This window comes from Hylobates moloch, unplaced genomic scaffold (genome assembly GCF_009828535.3).
Source record: "Hylobates moloch isolate HMO894 unplaced genomic scaffold, HMol_V3 SCAFFOLD_16, whole genome shotgun sequence".
In the NCBI taxonomy this organism is placed as follows: Eukaryota; Metazoa; Chordata; class Mammalia; order Primates; family Hylobatidae; genus Hylobates; species Hylobates moloch.
In genome coordinates this window covers 31,346,931-31,363,074 of record NW_026652291.1, presented here as the reverse complement: position 1 = coordinate 31,363,074, position 16,144 = coordinate 31,346,931, and the positions used below count along the sequence as shown (strand labels likewise).

The window sequence follows — 16,144 nt, the reverse complement described above, 5'->3', positions numbered from 1 at the left end:
GCACAATCTCGGCTGACTGCAACCTCTGCCTCCCAGGTTCAAGCGATTCTCCTGCCTCAGCCTCCTGAGTAGCTGGGATTACAGGCATTCGCCACCACACCTGGCTGATTATTTCATGTGTCTTATATATAAATCAGCTTTAGGATGGTATAGCGAAGAAAACACAGGAGTTAGAGTCAGAAGACTTGCTTGCTAGCCCTGTGGCCTAACTTAGGTCACTTGGCCTTGTTGGGACTTGCTTTCCTCAAGTGTGGGATGGGAGATATGCCGCCTACCACCACTAAACTGTTGTGTGCATGAGGCAGAGTGCGTGTGGTTGCCACACAAGCTGTGGCAGTAATAATGCGATACTTTTGATGATCTCCTAAAGAATATGTCAGGCTCATTTTTGTATCATCATATGGCACACAGTAGATGCTCAATTTGTAATAAATGAAAACCATTATTTTAAATCCACTATTTCCCTGAATGAACTTTTATTCTGATATCTGACTGCCCTTTGATCATTAGTTAGCAACCACAACATGATCACCTTTTCTAAATGCCAAGTAAGTTTCTTTTTTTTTTTTTTTTTTGAGACGGAGTCTCGCTCTGTCACCCAGGCTGGAGTGCAGTGGCGCGATCTCGGCTCACTGCAAGCTCCGCCTCCCAGGTTCACGCCATTCTCCTGCCTCAGCCTCTCTGAGTAGCTGGTACTACAGGCACCCGCCACCACGCCCGGCTAATTTTTTGTATTTTTAGTAGAGACGGGGTTTCACCATGGTCTCGATCTCCTGACCTCGTGATCCGCCCGCCTCGGCCTCCCAAAGTGCTGGGATTACAAGCGTGAGCCACCGCGCCCGGCCAATGCCAAGTAAGTTTCTAATAATATAGTTGCTTTCAACAGCTCCTAATTTTTATTTATTTATTTATTTATTTATTTTTAATTTATTTATTTATCTACTATTCAAATATACCCCTGACCCTGGTATTTTTTTTTTAATACTTTAAGTTCTAGGGTACATGTGCACAACGTGCAGGTTTCTTACATATGTATACATGTGCCATGTTGGTGGGCTGCACCCATTAACTCGTCATTTACATTAGGTATATCTCCTAATGCTATCCCTCCCCGCTCTTTCCACCCCACTACAGGCCCCGGTGTGTGATGTTCCCCACCCGGTGTCCTCATTGTTCAATTCCCACCCATGAGTGAGAACGTGCGGTGTTTGGTTTTCTGTCCTTGCGACACTTTGCTCAGAATGATGGTTGCCAGCTTCATCCGTGTCCCTACAAAGGACATGAACTCATCCTTTTTTATGGCTGCATAGTATTCCATGGTGTATATGTGCCACATTTTCTTAATCCAGTCTATCATTGATGGACATGTGGGTTGGTTCCAAGTCTTTGATATTGTGAATAATGCCACAATAAACATACGTGTGCATGTGTCTTTATAGCAGCATGATTTATAATCATTTGGGTATATACCCAGTAATGGGATGGCTGGGTCGAATAGTATTTCTAGTCCTAGATCCTTGAGGAATCACCACGCTGTCTTCCACAGTGGCTGAACTAGTTTACAGTCCCACCAACAGTGTAAGAGTGTTCCTATTTCTCCACATCCTCTCCAGCACCTGTTGTTTCCTGACTTTTTAATGATCGCCATTCTAACTGGCTCATTGTGGTTTTGATTTGCATTTCTCTGATGGCCAGTGATGATGAGCATTTTTTCATGTGTCTGTTGGCTGCATAAATGTCTTCTTTTGAGAAGTGTCTGTTCATATCCTTTGCCCACTTTTTGATGGGGTTGTTTGATTTTTTCTTGTAAATTTGTTTAAGTTCTTTGTAGATTCTGGATATTAGCCCTTTGTCAGATGGGTAGATTGTAAAAATTTTCTCCCACTCTGTAGGTTGCCTGTTCACTCTGACAGTAGTCTCTTTTGAACAGCTCCTAATTTTTCTAGTAGATTTGCTATCCATGTGCTACTGAACTAAGAAAATATATCCTCTCGGGGCCAGGCGCGGTGGCTCACACCTGTAATCCCAGCACTTTGAGAGGGTGAGGTGGGCGGATCACAAGGTCAGGAGTTCGAGACCAGCCTGGCCAACATAGTGAAACTCCGTCTTTACTAAAAATACAAAAATTAGCCAGGCATGGTGGCACATGCCTGTAGTCCCAGCTACTCAGGAGGCTAAGGCAGGAGAATCACTTGAACCCAGGAGGCGGAGGTTGTGGTAAGCCGAGATCAGGCCACTGCACTCCAGCCTGGGTAACAGAGTGATACTCCATCCAAAAAAAAAAAGTATATATATCCATATATCCTCTCAGTTCTCCAAACTCAAATCTAACATCAAGCATTTGGGTAATGATTATTCTTGTGACAATGAGCAATAAATACCTTTACATTTGCTCCCCAAGTTTAACATTCTGCCTTATTCTATTTCAATGTGACCTCAGACACATAGGATGTAGTATGTTGTGGGTGCTCAAATGTGAAATATAGTCGCCACAAACTCTCTATTCATCTTCTACCACCAAAGATTTTTGTCATGATGGGTTGTTGCCTAATTTTTCAAGTATAGGTATGGTTCCATCCTGTATCAAGGCACTCTGAAATGGAATTCACTGCTCACCATCCCTTCAACTGCCATGTTTATACATCATACCCTATAGAACTTCGTGTCTATCTTCTGCATTTACATGAACAAATACAATTGATGGCTTCCACTCAAAATTTTAAACAGTAAGTACATAGGGAGTAATCTCTTAAAAGCTAGTGTCATCCTTGCATTACCACAACCAATTTTCTAGCCTTCTTCCACCCAGCCCTCATGAGCGTGGGAAATATAATTAATTTTATCCAGGAGATTAGCTGAGGAGAGAAAGCTGATCTCACACATGACCTCAATCTCATTAGTGAATAGCATGAAATATTTAACAGCAGTGGTGTGGTCAAGTTATCAAGGCATTGAGAATCTAAACATCAAATCATAAGAAACTCACCTGCTTAGGTTGATCTACAAAAGCAGAAAGTCCTGGCTTCACAGAATCAAAAACTTCCCCTTCTAGAATTGGAAGCTGTCCTATTTTGTCCGTGGAACAAAACAGAAGAGAGAGCTGGTTACCAAAAGTTAGGCTGCTTCAGATGCTGGGCTCTGTCTCTGTAAGCTTTCCTATGACTTCCCTGAAGTTATCTCAAATGATCCTACTTGTGAGGAATGTCTTGTAGGAGTACTGGAAAGAGGGACTAGAGCAACCTCTGAGGGTCCATTTCTGCTACTATTTCTTTGGTGGACATCTAGCTCCTCCACCTTTCCCCAGGTTCCATAAGTGACCTGAGGAAAAAACACTGACAATTCAGAAAAAGTTAATCTTCAGGGTTTCCTAGCCTCATGTCCAAGGATGGCAGTGAAATTCTCATGTGATCCTTCTCCCAAAACCACTCCCCATATTCTGAATGTTATGGATCCCTGGAGTATCCCACGTTTAAGGAGGAAGAACAAATTATAGCTATTCTTTTTGAACACATGGGTTTCAGACTACAGACAGCCCAGCTCTCTTCTAATTTCACACTGAATTAAACCATGTGTTCTGGCCAAGCATGGTGACTCACACCTATAATCCCAGTACTTTGGGAGGCTGAGGTGGGAGGATCACTTGAGCCCAGGAGTTTGAGGCCAGCCTGAGCAGGTCTCTATAAAAAAATTTAAAAATGAGCTGGGCATGGTGGCACACACCTGTAGTCGCAGCAACTCAGGGGGCTGAGGTGGAAGGATTGCTTGAGCCCAGGAGGTCAAGGTTGCAGTGATGTGTCATCATGCCACTGCACTACAGACCAGGCAACAAAGCAAGACCTTGTCTCAGAAAAAAGTTAAAAAATAAAAACAAAACAAATAAATAAAAATAAATAAATAAACCATATGTTCAATTGTAGTCCAAAGTTCTCTGAAGAAAGACATCCATTAGGTGTGCGATTCTGTAATTCACATAATAAACTCTCAGCATATTTGTTTCTGGGAGGAGATGCTAAAGTGTGGATTTACAGACTCTAGTAATGGTCCCAGTTGCACCTACCTGGCATTTTCTGCACAAAGGTGTAAACATGAATTCGAGTTCCAGTGCTCCCTGCATCAAACATAATTCCATACAAGGTGCTGGCACTGATGTTGATGGGGCACATGGAAGACAGGAAGATACCCTCAAACCAAGTCTGCTGGTTCCTGTGGGAGACAGCGCTGCAAACACAGGATACCACCAGCATGAAAAAGACTGCGCCCCAAGAAGTGGCCATTCTTTTCCCAAGATGTGGCTGGGTGGAGGCTTTTGTTGCAGAAGCAATCCTGCTCACACACCTGCAGGCTTATAGGACAAAGACACACAAGTTAGACCAACTAGCTTTTTTAGTTACACCTGTAAAAGAAGAAACACTCCTGGGCCCAAGGTGTTCCTTCCCTATTCTAATAACCTGTACAACAAGCTAAACCAGGGTGATGTGGGCTCTTAGCACCTTTTCCGAAGGGTATCTAGTTCCAAAAGGAAATTGGAATTGAAGATATATTTTCCCACGCTTTGGTTTTTAAAAATACAAAGTAATTGTACATATTTATGGAATACATGTGATATTTTGATATATGCAGACAATGTGTAAAGATCAAATCAGAGAATCTAGGATATCTATTACAACATTTATCATTTTTTGTGTTGGAAACATTTCAAATCTTCTAGCTATTTTGAAATACACAATAAAATATTGTTAACTATAGTCACTGTACTGAACTATCAAACACTATAACTTATTCCTTCTATCTAATTGTAAGTTTATACCCATTAACCAAGTTCTCTTAATCTCTCCACACCCCACTACCCTTCCCAGCCCCTCTGGTAACTGTCATTCTACTCTACTTCCATGAGATCAACTTTTTTAGCTCCCATATATGAGTGAGAACATGCAGTATATATCTTTCTGGGCCTGGCATATTTCATAATGAACTTTGCTTTTTTTTTTTATTTTTTTGAGACAGAGTCTCACTCTGTCGCCCAGGCCGGAGTGCAGTGGCGCAATCTCAGCTCACTGAAACCTCTTGCCTCCTGGGTTCATGCAATTCTCCTGCCTCAGCCTCCTGAGTAGCTGGGATTACAGGGGCACACCACCACACCCAGCTAATTTTTGTATTTTTAGTAGAGACGGGTTTCACCATGTTGGTCAGGCTGGTCTTGAACTCCTGACCTTGTGATCCACCCGCCTTGGCCTCCCAGAGTGCTGGGATTACAGGCATAAGCCACTGCGCCCAGCCACTTTGCTTTTAATTATAGGGTGGGGGCCAGGAACAGTGGCTCCGGCCTATAATTCCAGCACTTTGGGAGGCTCAGGTTGAACTTCTATCCTGTAGTTAAGAATAGGAGCTATTGGTTAGGAGAGGAACAAACAAAATTGTTTGACCTTTTACAATCCCAAACAAAGGAAACTTCAACCCAGGAAATCAACCACTGATACAGGATAGCTGCCTGGCCAGGTTCACACTCTGGCTGATTCTTTTACAGCAAATGAGCCAGACATGTAGATCAAACTAAATAACTCAAAACAGAAACAACTCTTCAGAGTCTCTGAGTGTTAACAGATCCTTGCTTTGTCCAACTCTTGGTCCCTCTTCTCCCTCAGAAAGTGAATTAATGGCATTCTAGGCAGCAGCTTTCCTTCCTCTGTGTGACTGCAGTTTCTTCAGGGGTCACCCATATTTTGTATTAATATATCATTGTAGTTTTTGAAAAACCTCTCCAGCTTCTATTTCTATTAAGTAAATATTTGTTTTTCTTCCAGAGATTTCAAAGGTGAAAAAAGGCATCCTAGGTATCTGTTTTCACGAAAAAACAAAAAACAAATTAAAAAACCCTGCAGAGTCATACCAGTTGTTCAGTGTAAAACCAAACAATAGATTTTAGAGAAAGCAAAGGATGAACAAATAGAATGCCCCTTTCTGCTCTCAGTAACTACATTCTAACACCACTTGCAATCCCACTTTTAAGATTAGTTATTTTAAAATGGCATTAGGCATTATTATTTTTTTAACCTTATTTATTTATTTATTTATTTATTTTGAGATGGAGTCTCACTCTGTTGCCCAGGCTGGAGTGCAATGGTGCAATCTTGGCTCACTGCAACCTCTGCCTCCTGGAATCACAAAAGTCTCTTGCCTCAGCCTACCTAGAAGCTAGGATTACAGGCACATACCACCACACCCGGCTAATTTTTTGTATTTTTAGTAGAGACGGGGTTTCACCATGTTGGCCAGGCTGGTTTCGAACTCCTGACCTCAGGTGATCCACTCGCCTCAGCCTCCCAAAGTCCTGGGATAACAGGCGCAAGCCACCGCACCGAACAATGTAAGCCATTTTAAAATAACTAATGCACCAGGTGCAGTGGCTCACACCTGTAATCCCAGCACTTTGGGAGGCCGAGGCGGGTGGACCATGAGGTCAGGAGTTCGAAACCAGACTGGTCAACATGGTGACAGCCCATCTCTACTAAAAACACAAAAATTAGCCAGGCGCGGTGGCAGGCACCTGTAATCCCAACTACTTGGGAGGCTGAGTCAGGAGAATCGCTTGAACCTGGGAGGCAGAGGTTGCAGTGAGCTAATATTGCACCAGCACTCCAGCCTGGGCAACAGAGCAAGACTCTGTCTCAAAAAAAAAAAAAAAAAAAAAAGTCTTACATTTATAGAATGACATCCTATTTTACAGAACCCCAGTCTGCACAGCTTGCTCATTCACTATGTTAAAATCTTTGCTCAAATAGGTCAGCTTCTCAGTGAGACCTCCCTTGTCCACCTTATTTAAAATTATAACCCATCTGACCACATCATGTTTTCCTATCTTCCTTTTCTGTTTATTTTTCTCCACAGGACTTTTTACCATCTAATACATTATATAATTTACTTTTGTTTATTTTCATATTTCCTGTTTCCTGCCACCTTCACCCAGTATGTGAACTATACATAGGCAGGCAGAATTTTTTTTTTTTTTTTAAATACAAAGTCTTGCTCTATCACCCAGGCTGGAGTGCAGTGATGCAATCTCACCTCACTGCAATCTCTGCCTCCTGGGTTCAAGTGATTCTCGTGCCTCAGCCTCCCAAGTAGCGGGGATTACAAGCATGTGCCACTGCGACTGGCTAATTTTGTATTTTTAATAGACAGGGTTTTGCCATGTTGGCCAGGCTGTTCTCAAACTTCTGGTCTCAAGTGATCCGCCCGCCTCAGCCTCCCAAAATGCTAGGATTACAGGCATGAGCCACCCTGGCTGGCTCGAAAGCAGGAATTTTTATCTGTTTTGTTTTTTATTGTTCTTGGTGCTGGAATGGTGGTGTAAGCACACAGTAGATGTTGAATGAATACTCCAAAGGGATAAACAATAATACAGTAACTCAGGCACTAGATCTCATCCATTTAATAAAAGTATAACAGCTAGTCGGGCACAGTGGCTCACGCCTGTAAGTGTGCCACTGCACTCCAGCCTGAGTGACAGAGAGAGACTCTATCTCAAATAATAATAATAATAGCTGACTGCTTTCCAAAAGGTTACCCAGCCCTTGAAAAAATCACAATTCCAAGCTTCAGTGAAGGTTTTCCCCACATTTGTTATATAAAGGTGACATTTATCCAAATGTGTCAAGTTTTATATGCTACTCAAAATAGTGCAGATAGGGGTACTTTTTGTAGACTAGGGAGGTATGTATACGTCAGTACATTTAAATCTACTCCTTTCAGAATTGGTCTCCTCATTTTCTCTTGCTCACTATCTCTTATTCACCCCCAACAAAACCCTGTTTCCAATTCTTTTTGTTGAGACTCTGGTGCCAGCCAGTGTTTGTCACTATCTCCATCTCCTTCTATGGTCTTTTGTGTCTCTTTATACCTGGAGTAAACATGAATCCTCCCCACTCAGCTTTCCCAGAGCGCCACACTCTGGCTTCCCTTCTTCCATGTCCCCGGAAGCCTGAGAGACCACAATCCCAGAGGACCTGGGCCCCATTCATGTGCTCACCTGCTTGTGTCTGCCTGTTCCGAGTCCTCGCTTTTGCTGCAGGTTGCCTTTTGCTCTTTGCTCCTGTTTCAGCTCTTCTTAATCAAGCCTCATGAACCGCATTCACCTTTGTGCCAGTTTGCAACTAACAGTGTGGCATTTTGCTAACTCACTCCCTTCTCTATCCTTCCCTCCTCCCTTACTCTCTTTTTCTCTGAGTACACAATTCGTACATCTACTTTTATCACAGTTAACTGCCAACTAGGAGGATTATCGCTCATGGGGCGGAAGCTGCTCAGGAACTCATTTCTGTGTTTTTGTTAGCCAAATAGAAAAGTTAATAGCACTTCTCAATACCTTCCATCCCTGACACAGAATTTAGAAACGTAGATGGAACGTAACTTGGTCTCTTAAAAAAAAAAAAAAAAAAAACTTTAGAAACCTAGGCATTGAACTGTCTAGTTAATAAGCACGTACTGAGTATCTAATATATACCAGGCACTGTGCTAGATTCTTGATATACACAGAGGAATCAGATATAGGCTCAGATAAAGAAGAAATTTCAGCTTACTGGAGAAAACAGGGCTGGGCACAGTGGCTCATGTCTGTAATCTTAGCACTTTGGAAGGTCGAGGCAGGAGGATTACTTGAGGTCAGGATTTCAAGACCACCCTGGGCAACACAGTGAAGGTTTGTCTCTACAAAAATAAAAAAATTATCTGGGCATTGTGGCATGCACCTGTAGTCCCAGCTACTCAGAAGGCTAAGGTGGGAGGATCGCTTGAGCCTAAGAGGTCAAGGCTGCATGAACCATGATTATATCACTGCATTCCAGCCTGGGCTACAGAGCGAGAACCTGTCTCAAAAAACAAACAAACAAAACCCAGACAAGCAAACCAATGGCTGTAATGTACTGTGATAAGTTCTCTGACAGAAAGGCACACAAAGTGCTCTAGCAACAGATATAAGGGACAAGAAACTTGGCTTGGAAGGGGAAAGGTGAAGGTGAGATGGCACTGGGAGGCTTCTTGAGGGATGAGAGGTAGGAATTATGCTGGGAAAATGACACAAGGAGGATTCTGAGAATTTCAAGTATTAACAGCTCAGTACAGCTGGAATATAGAGGTGTACCAGAATAAAGATGGCCAGTGTGAGGGAAAATGGCTCTGGAAGCAGAGAATCAGATTTCAAAAGGAGTGGACTTGTTTTCCTTTCCCATAGTGACATTGATTGTTAGTTATGTCTTTCTGTTGACTCCCTAAGCAAATATCATTATTGATTGACTTGGATAAAATAATACAGTATCTCACAACAGTGGAAAATTGGATAGGTGACTAGAAAGGTCCACCAAAAGGTCTAAAAAGAGTGAAATGTTGGCCAGGCGTGGTGGCTCACGCCTGTAATCCCAGCACTTTGGGAGGCTGAGGTGGGCGGATCACAAGGTCAGGAGATCGAGACCATCCTGGCTAACACGGTGAAACCCCCTCTCTACTAAAAAAATAGAAAAAATTAGCCGGGCATGGTGGCGGGCGCCTGTAGTCCCAGCTACTCTGGAGGCTGAGGCAGGAGAATGGTGTGAACCCGGAAGGTGGAGCTTGCAGTGAGCCGAGATCGCGCCACTGCACTCCAGCCCGGGTGACAGAGCGAGACTACGTCTCAAAAAAAAAAAAAAGAGTGAAATGTAAAAGCTCCCACTGACAATTCATCTGAGCTCCACAGCAAAGCAAGCCTTAACAAGTTAAAAATTAAACATAAGGCAAGTTTAAAATGTAACTAGAATGAAATTTTTAAACAGTAAGCTGAACTATGGAACCAATATTGTTAAACCACCCAGTGCATAAGTAAGCCAAGCCAAGCAAAACCAAGGTAGGTCTAATAAGCTAAGTTCAGGACAGGCTGCAGCAAAGTGAGCAATGCCTCATTTGAGGATATAACTTAAGACCTATGTACCTAATACAAAGGGCCACAGCCCTGACACACCTTGCTATCTGAAGGATGTCTAAGGTGGGTGGTGCATGGTATCTTTTGTATTCCCAAAGACAGGTATTAATATTAGGCCTGGAACATGTTGGACACCAGTAATTGAATCCCAAATGGACTTGGTACAACTAAGCTAATGGAATATGCAGGCAAAAGCAACAGGGCAAGGAGTACCCCCTTTCCCAGTGTCCCACTGCGGCCTAGGTATCACATGTCCAACTCCCAGTTCCCCTCCAAACTAGCCCATGGATAGGGCATGTGAAGCCTATTTATTCCTATATTAATTCATTCATTTGGCCATGTGTTACAGGCAGAAAGAATGAGGGTCTTGACCAACTCAGTATGCCACTGGAGGTTATATGAGCAAACAGAAAACTGTTCTCATGAAAGCAGGATGTTGGAAAACTGACAAACCGTGTCTGCCACCAGAAGGTATGCTGAGGGCAGTCACACCCCCAGCGCAGTGTTCCTTGCGATTATCTATAGGAACATCTGAAGCCTGTTGTAAAAAGAAAGCAATTATGTGTACCTGTGATAAATCTAGCAGCTGAACAAATGTTACCTCTCCCTCCCTGCTCTTTCTACCTAATAAATACAAAGGGCTGTAGAAGCTCAGGGATGCCTTTGCTCACTAGAAGCAAGGAGCCCCCTGACCCCTTCTTTCAAAACAGATCCTTTTGTCTTTGTCTTCATTCCTTCATTCACCCTGTAGTAACTGACAGCGACAGCCATTCCAGAAATTAGCAATTTCTTACTGCTGCTTACAAGTACAGCACACAAAGATAAATAATCTTAGAAACTTTAAGAAACCCTAAGAAACTATACTAAGTTGGAGAAAAAATACATGTCCATAAATTACCTCTATAAAGTGAAAATGTGTCTAGCAGCAGTTACTATGCTCTGAAACTTCAAAGCTGAGATGATGGAGAAGGCTCTGTGAAAAACGTCGTATCTGAGGAGGGTCCTGAGGAGGGAAATGAATTAGGACAGACAAGGAGTCCTTTTCAGGAATAAAACCATGAATCAAGACATGGATGTGGAAAAGGGATGGGGGCCCCTGGGGAACAGTGAATGGATCAGTTTGACCAACTATAGTAGGAAATAAAGTTGAAAAGGTAGATTGAGGGCTGGGCGCGGTGGCTCACGCTTGTAATCCCAGCACTTTGGGAGGCCGAGGCGGGCGGATCACGAGGTCAGGAGATCGAGACCATGGTGAAACCCTGTCTCTACTAAAAATACAAAAAATTAGCCGGGCGTGGTGGCGGGCGCCTGTAGTCCCAGCTACTCGGAGAGGCTGAGGCAGGAGAATGGCGTGAACCCAGGAGGCGGAGCTTGCAGTGAGCCGAGATTGTGCCACTGCACTCCAGCCTGGGCGACAGAGCGAGACTCCGTCTCAAAAAAAAAAAAAAAAAAGAAAAGGTAGATTGAGGTCACATAGTAGAGGACATCAAATACTCAGCTAAGGAGTTTGGACTTTACTCTGCAGGTGACAGGAAACCACTGAAGATACTGAACTAGGGAGTATCCAAATACAAATCTGGTAGCTACATGTAAGGACTGCAGTCAGGAGCCTTGTCAGGACCACTCAATTGCTTAATTCTACAAATGTTTACTGATGCCTATTAAGTGCTAGGTGCCAGAAAAGTAAAGGTGAGGGAAACAGATCTTTTTATTCAAGATGCTGAGTCTGGCAGACGTGGCAGACATATATAAAAATAACCGTAACTTTTTAAACTAAGCATAAAAATGGTAAAGAAGCTAGGCGCAGTAGCTCACGCCTGTAATCCCAGCACTTTGGGAGGTCAAGGTGGGCGGATTACCTCAAGTTAGGAGTTCGTGACCAGCCTGGCCAACGTATTTGTACTAAAAATACAAAATTGTACAAATTTGTACTAAAAATACAAAAATTAGCCAGGTGTGGTGGCCTGCGCCTGTAATCCCAACTACTCAGGAGACTGAGGAACGAGAATTGCTTGAACTCAGGACGCAGAGGTTGCAGTGAGCCAAGATCACACCCTAGCCCAGGTGACAGAGTAAGACTCTGTCTCAAAAAAAAAAAAAAAAAAAGGTAGGCTGGGCACAGTGGCTCACTCCTGTAATCCCAGCACTTTGGGAGGCTGAGGTGGGCAGATCGCGAGGTCAGGAGTTCAAGACCAGCCTGACCAACATGGTAAAACCCTGTCTCTACTAAATATACAAAAATTAGCCAGGCCCGGTGGCGCGTGCCTGTAATCCCAGCCACTCAGGAGGGTGAGGCAGGAGAATTGCTTGAACCTGGGAGGCGGAGGTTGCAGTGAGCCAAGATCGAGCCACTGCACTCTAGCCTGGGCAACAGAGCGAGACTCCGTCTCAAAAAAAAAAAAGTAAAGGGCCGGGTGCGGTAGCTCACACCTGTAATCCCAGCACTTTGGGAGGCCAAGGCGGGTGGATCATGAGGTCAGGAGTTCCAGACCAGCCTGACCAACATGATGAAACCCCATCTCTACTAAAAATTTAAAAATTAGCCAGGCATGGTGGCATGCACCTGTGCTATTCAGGGGGCTGAGGCAGGAGAATCACTTGAACCCAGGAGGCGAAGGTTGCAGTTAGCCGAGATCACATCACTGCACTCCAGCCTGGGTGACAGTGAGACTCCATCTCAAAAAAAAAAAGAGATCGGAAGAGCGTCGGGAAAAGGTAAAGGAACTGAAAACCCAGGACTAACTCCCTAGAAGATTTGGAAACGCATCAAGAAATGACATTTGATCTTTGACAAACCTGACAAAAACAAGAAATGGGGAAAGGATTCCCTATTTAATAAATGGTGCTGGGAAAACTGGCTAGCCATATGTAGAAAGCTGAAACTGGATCCCTTCCTTACACCTTATACAAAAATTAATTCAAGATGGATTAAAGACTTAAATGTTAGACCTAAAACCATTAAAATCCTACAAGAAAACCTAGGCAATACCATTCAGGCCATAGGCGTGGGCAAGGACTTCATGTCTAAAACACCAAAAGCAATGGCAACAAAAGCCAAAATTGACAAATGGGATCTCATTAAACTAAAGAGCTTCTGCACAGCAAAAGAAACTACCATCAGAGTGAACAGGCAACCTACAGAATGGGAGAAAATTTTTGCAACCTACTCATCTGACAAAGGGCTAATATCCAGAATCTACAATGAACTCAAACAAATTTACAAGAAAAAAAACAAACAACCCCATCAAAAAGTGGGCAAAGGACATGAACAGACACTTCTCAAAAGAAGACATTTATGCAGCCAGAAAACACATGAAGAAATGCTCATCATCACTGGCCATCAGAGAAATGCAAATCAAAACCACAGTGAGATACCATCTCACACCAGTTAGAATGGCCATCATTAAAAAATCAGGAAACAACAGGTGCTGGAGAGGATGTGGAGAAATAGGAACACTTTTACACTGTTGGTGGGACTGTAAACTAGTTCAACCATTGTGGAAGTCAGTGTGGCGATTCCTCAGGGATCTAGAACTAGAAATACCATTTGACCCAGCCATCCCATTACTGGGTATATACCCAAAGGAGTATAAATCATGCTGCTATAAAGACACATGCACATGTATGTTTATTGCGGCACTATTCACAATAGCAAAGACTTGGAACCAACCCAAATGTCCAACAACAATAGACTGGATTAAGAAAATGTGGCACGTATACACCATGGAATACTATGCAGCCATAAAAAATGATGAGTTCGTGTCCTTTGTAGGGACATGGATGAAACTGGAAAACATCATTCTCAGTAAACTATCGCAAGGACAAAAAACCAAACACCGCATGTTCTCACTCATAGGTGGGAATTGAACAATGAGAACTCATGGACACAGGAAGGGGAACATCACATTCTGGGTACTGTTGTGGGGTGGGGGGTGGGGGGGGCGGGGACAGCATTAGGAGATATACCTAATGCTAAATGACGAGCTAATGGGTGCAGGAAATCAACATGGCACATGGATACATATGTAACAAACCTGCACATTGTGCACATGTACCCTAAAACCTAAAGTATAATAAAAAAATAAAAAAAATAAAAAAAAAGAAATGACATTTAAGGCCGGGCACAGTGGCTCACATCTGTAATCCTAGCACTTTGGGAGGCCAAGGCAGGCAGATTGCTTGAGCTCAGGAGTTCGACACCAGCCTGGGCAACATGATGAAACCTCGTCTCCACCAAAGATACAAAAACTAGTCAGGCATGGTGGAATGCACCTGTAGTCCCAGCTATTTGGGAGGTTGAGGTGGGAGGATTGCTTGAGCCCCCTGGGAGGTGGAGGTTGCTGTGAGCCGAGATCGCACCACTATACTCCAGCCTGGGTGACAGAGTGAACCCTGTCTCAATTTAAAATATATATATAAGCATATATAAAAGAAATGGCTGGGCACAGTGGCTCATGCCTGTAATCCCAACACTTTGGGAGGCCAAGGAGTGTGGATCACCTGAGGTCAAGAGTTTGGGACCAGCCTGGCCAATATGGTGAAACCTCATTTCTACTAAAAATACAAAAATTCGCCAGGCGTGGTGGTGTGCCTGTAATCCCAGCTACTCAGGAGGCTGAGGTGGGAAAATTGCTTGAACCTGGGAGGCGAGGCTGCAGGGAGCCGAGATCACGTCACGGCACTCCAGCCTGGGCAACAGAGCGAGATCCTGTCTCAAAACAACAACAAAAAAAATGAAATGACATGTAAGCAATCATGAAAAATGAACAGAAACAACTATAGAAATAATAGAGACCAGATGTGTATAAAGACCAGAGAAATTAGAAAAAGATGATAGGAAAAGTATAGTTTGATTTCATTTAAAAATTTCCTCAAGAGCCACATGCAGTGGCACGTGACCATAGTCCCAGCTACTCAGGAGGCTGAGGAAGGAGGGTCACTTGAACCAAGGAGTGCAAGTCCAGCTTGGACAACACAGTGAGACCCTATCCGTATAAAAATTAAAAATAACGAGGCCAGGTATGATGACTCATGCCTGTAATCCTAGCACTTTGGGAGGCCAAGGTGGGAGGACTGCTTGACCCCAGGAGTTTGAGACTAGCCAGGGCAACATGGTGAAATGCTATCTCTACAAAATATTAAAAAATTAGCCGGGTGTGTCCGGGTGCAGTGGCTCATGCCTGTAATCCCAGCACTTTGGGAGGCTGAGGCAGGTGGATCACGAGGTCAAGAGATCGAGACCATCCTGGCTAACACGGTGAAATCCCGTCTCTACTAGAAATACAAAAAATTAGCTGGGTGTGATGGCGGGTGCCTATAGTCCCAGCTACTGGGGAGGGTTAGGCAGGAGAATGGCGTGAACCTGGAAGGCGGAGCTTGCAGTGAGCCGAGATTGCACCACTGCACTACAGCCTGGGCAACAGAGTGAGACTCCATCCCCAAAAAAGAGAAAAAAATTAGCCAGGCGTGGTGGCAGGCGCCTGTAGTCCGAGCTACTCAGGAGGCTGAGGCAGGAGAACCACTTGAACCTGGGAGGCGGAGGTTGCAGTGAGCCGAGATCATGCCACTACACTCCAGCCTGGCGAGAGGGCAAGACCTCAACCCCCCAAAAAAAAAAAGCCAGGTGTGGTGGTACACACCTGTAGTCTCAACTATTCAGGAGGCTGAGGTGAACTGTGCTTGCATTGCACCACTGTACTCCAGCCTAGGCGACAGAGTGAGACCCTGTCTCAAATAATAATAATTAAAAGCCAGGCCGGGTGCGGTGGCTCACGCTTGTAATCCCAGCACTTTGGGAGGCCGAGGTGGGCGGATCACGAGTTCAGGAGATCGAGATCACGGTGAAACCCTGTCTCTACTAAAAATACAAAAAATTAGCCAGGCATGGTGGCGGGCGCCTGTAGTCCCAGCTACTCGGAGAGGCTGAGGCAGGAGAATAGCGTGAACCTGGGAGGCGGAGCTTGCAGTGAGCCAAGATCGTGCCACTGCACTCCAGCCTGGGCGACAGAGCGAGACTCCGTCTCAAAAAAAAAAAAAATAAAATAAAATAAAATAAAAGCCAATGTCCTCAATAATTTTTTATATGAATTTGAGAAACAAAAAGTAGAAGACCAGTGAAAGAGGATATAGAAGAGAGTTAGCATTTAATGCAGAGGATAAAGATTATGGTCAAAGAAACATAATCTGAGATTTAAAAAA

At 43.9% G+C, this 16,144-nt stretch overlaps 1 protein-coding gene across 4 annotated transcripts in view; it reads right to left on the bottom strand.

The window, feature by feature from the left end:
* Positions 1 to 16,144, bottom strand: part of ENTPD5 (ectonucleoside triphosphate diphosphohydrolase 5 (inactive)) — a 63,746-nt gene that overhangs the window by 29,608 nt on the left and 17,994 nt on the right. For all 4 annotated transcript variants that reach the window (XM_058429336.1, XM_058429337.1, XM_032180276.2 and 1 more), the window contains exons 4-5: positions 4,058 to 4,342; positions 2,987 to 3,066 (exon numbers count right to left, since the gene is read on the bottom strand). In XM_058429336.1, the coding sequence (XP_058285319.1) occupies positions 2,987 to 3,066; positions 4,058 to 4,274 (297 nt within the window). In that variant the 5' untranslated portion in view covers positions 4,275 to 4,342. The remainder of the gene's footprint in view (positions 1 to 2,986; positions 3,067 to 4,057; positions 4,343 to 16,144) is intronic.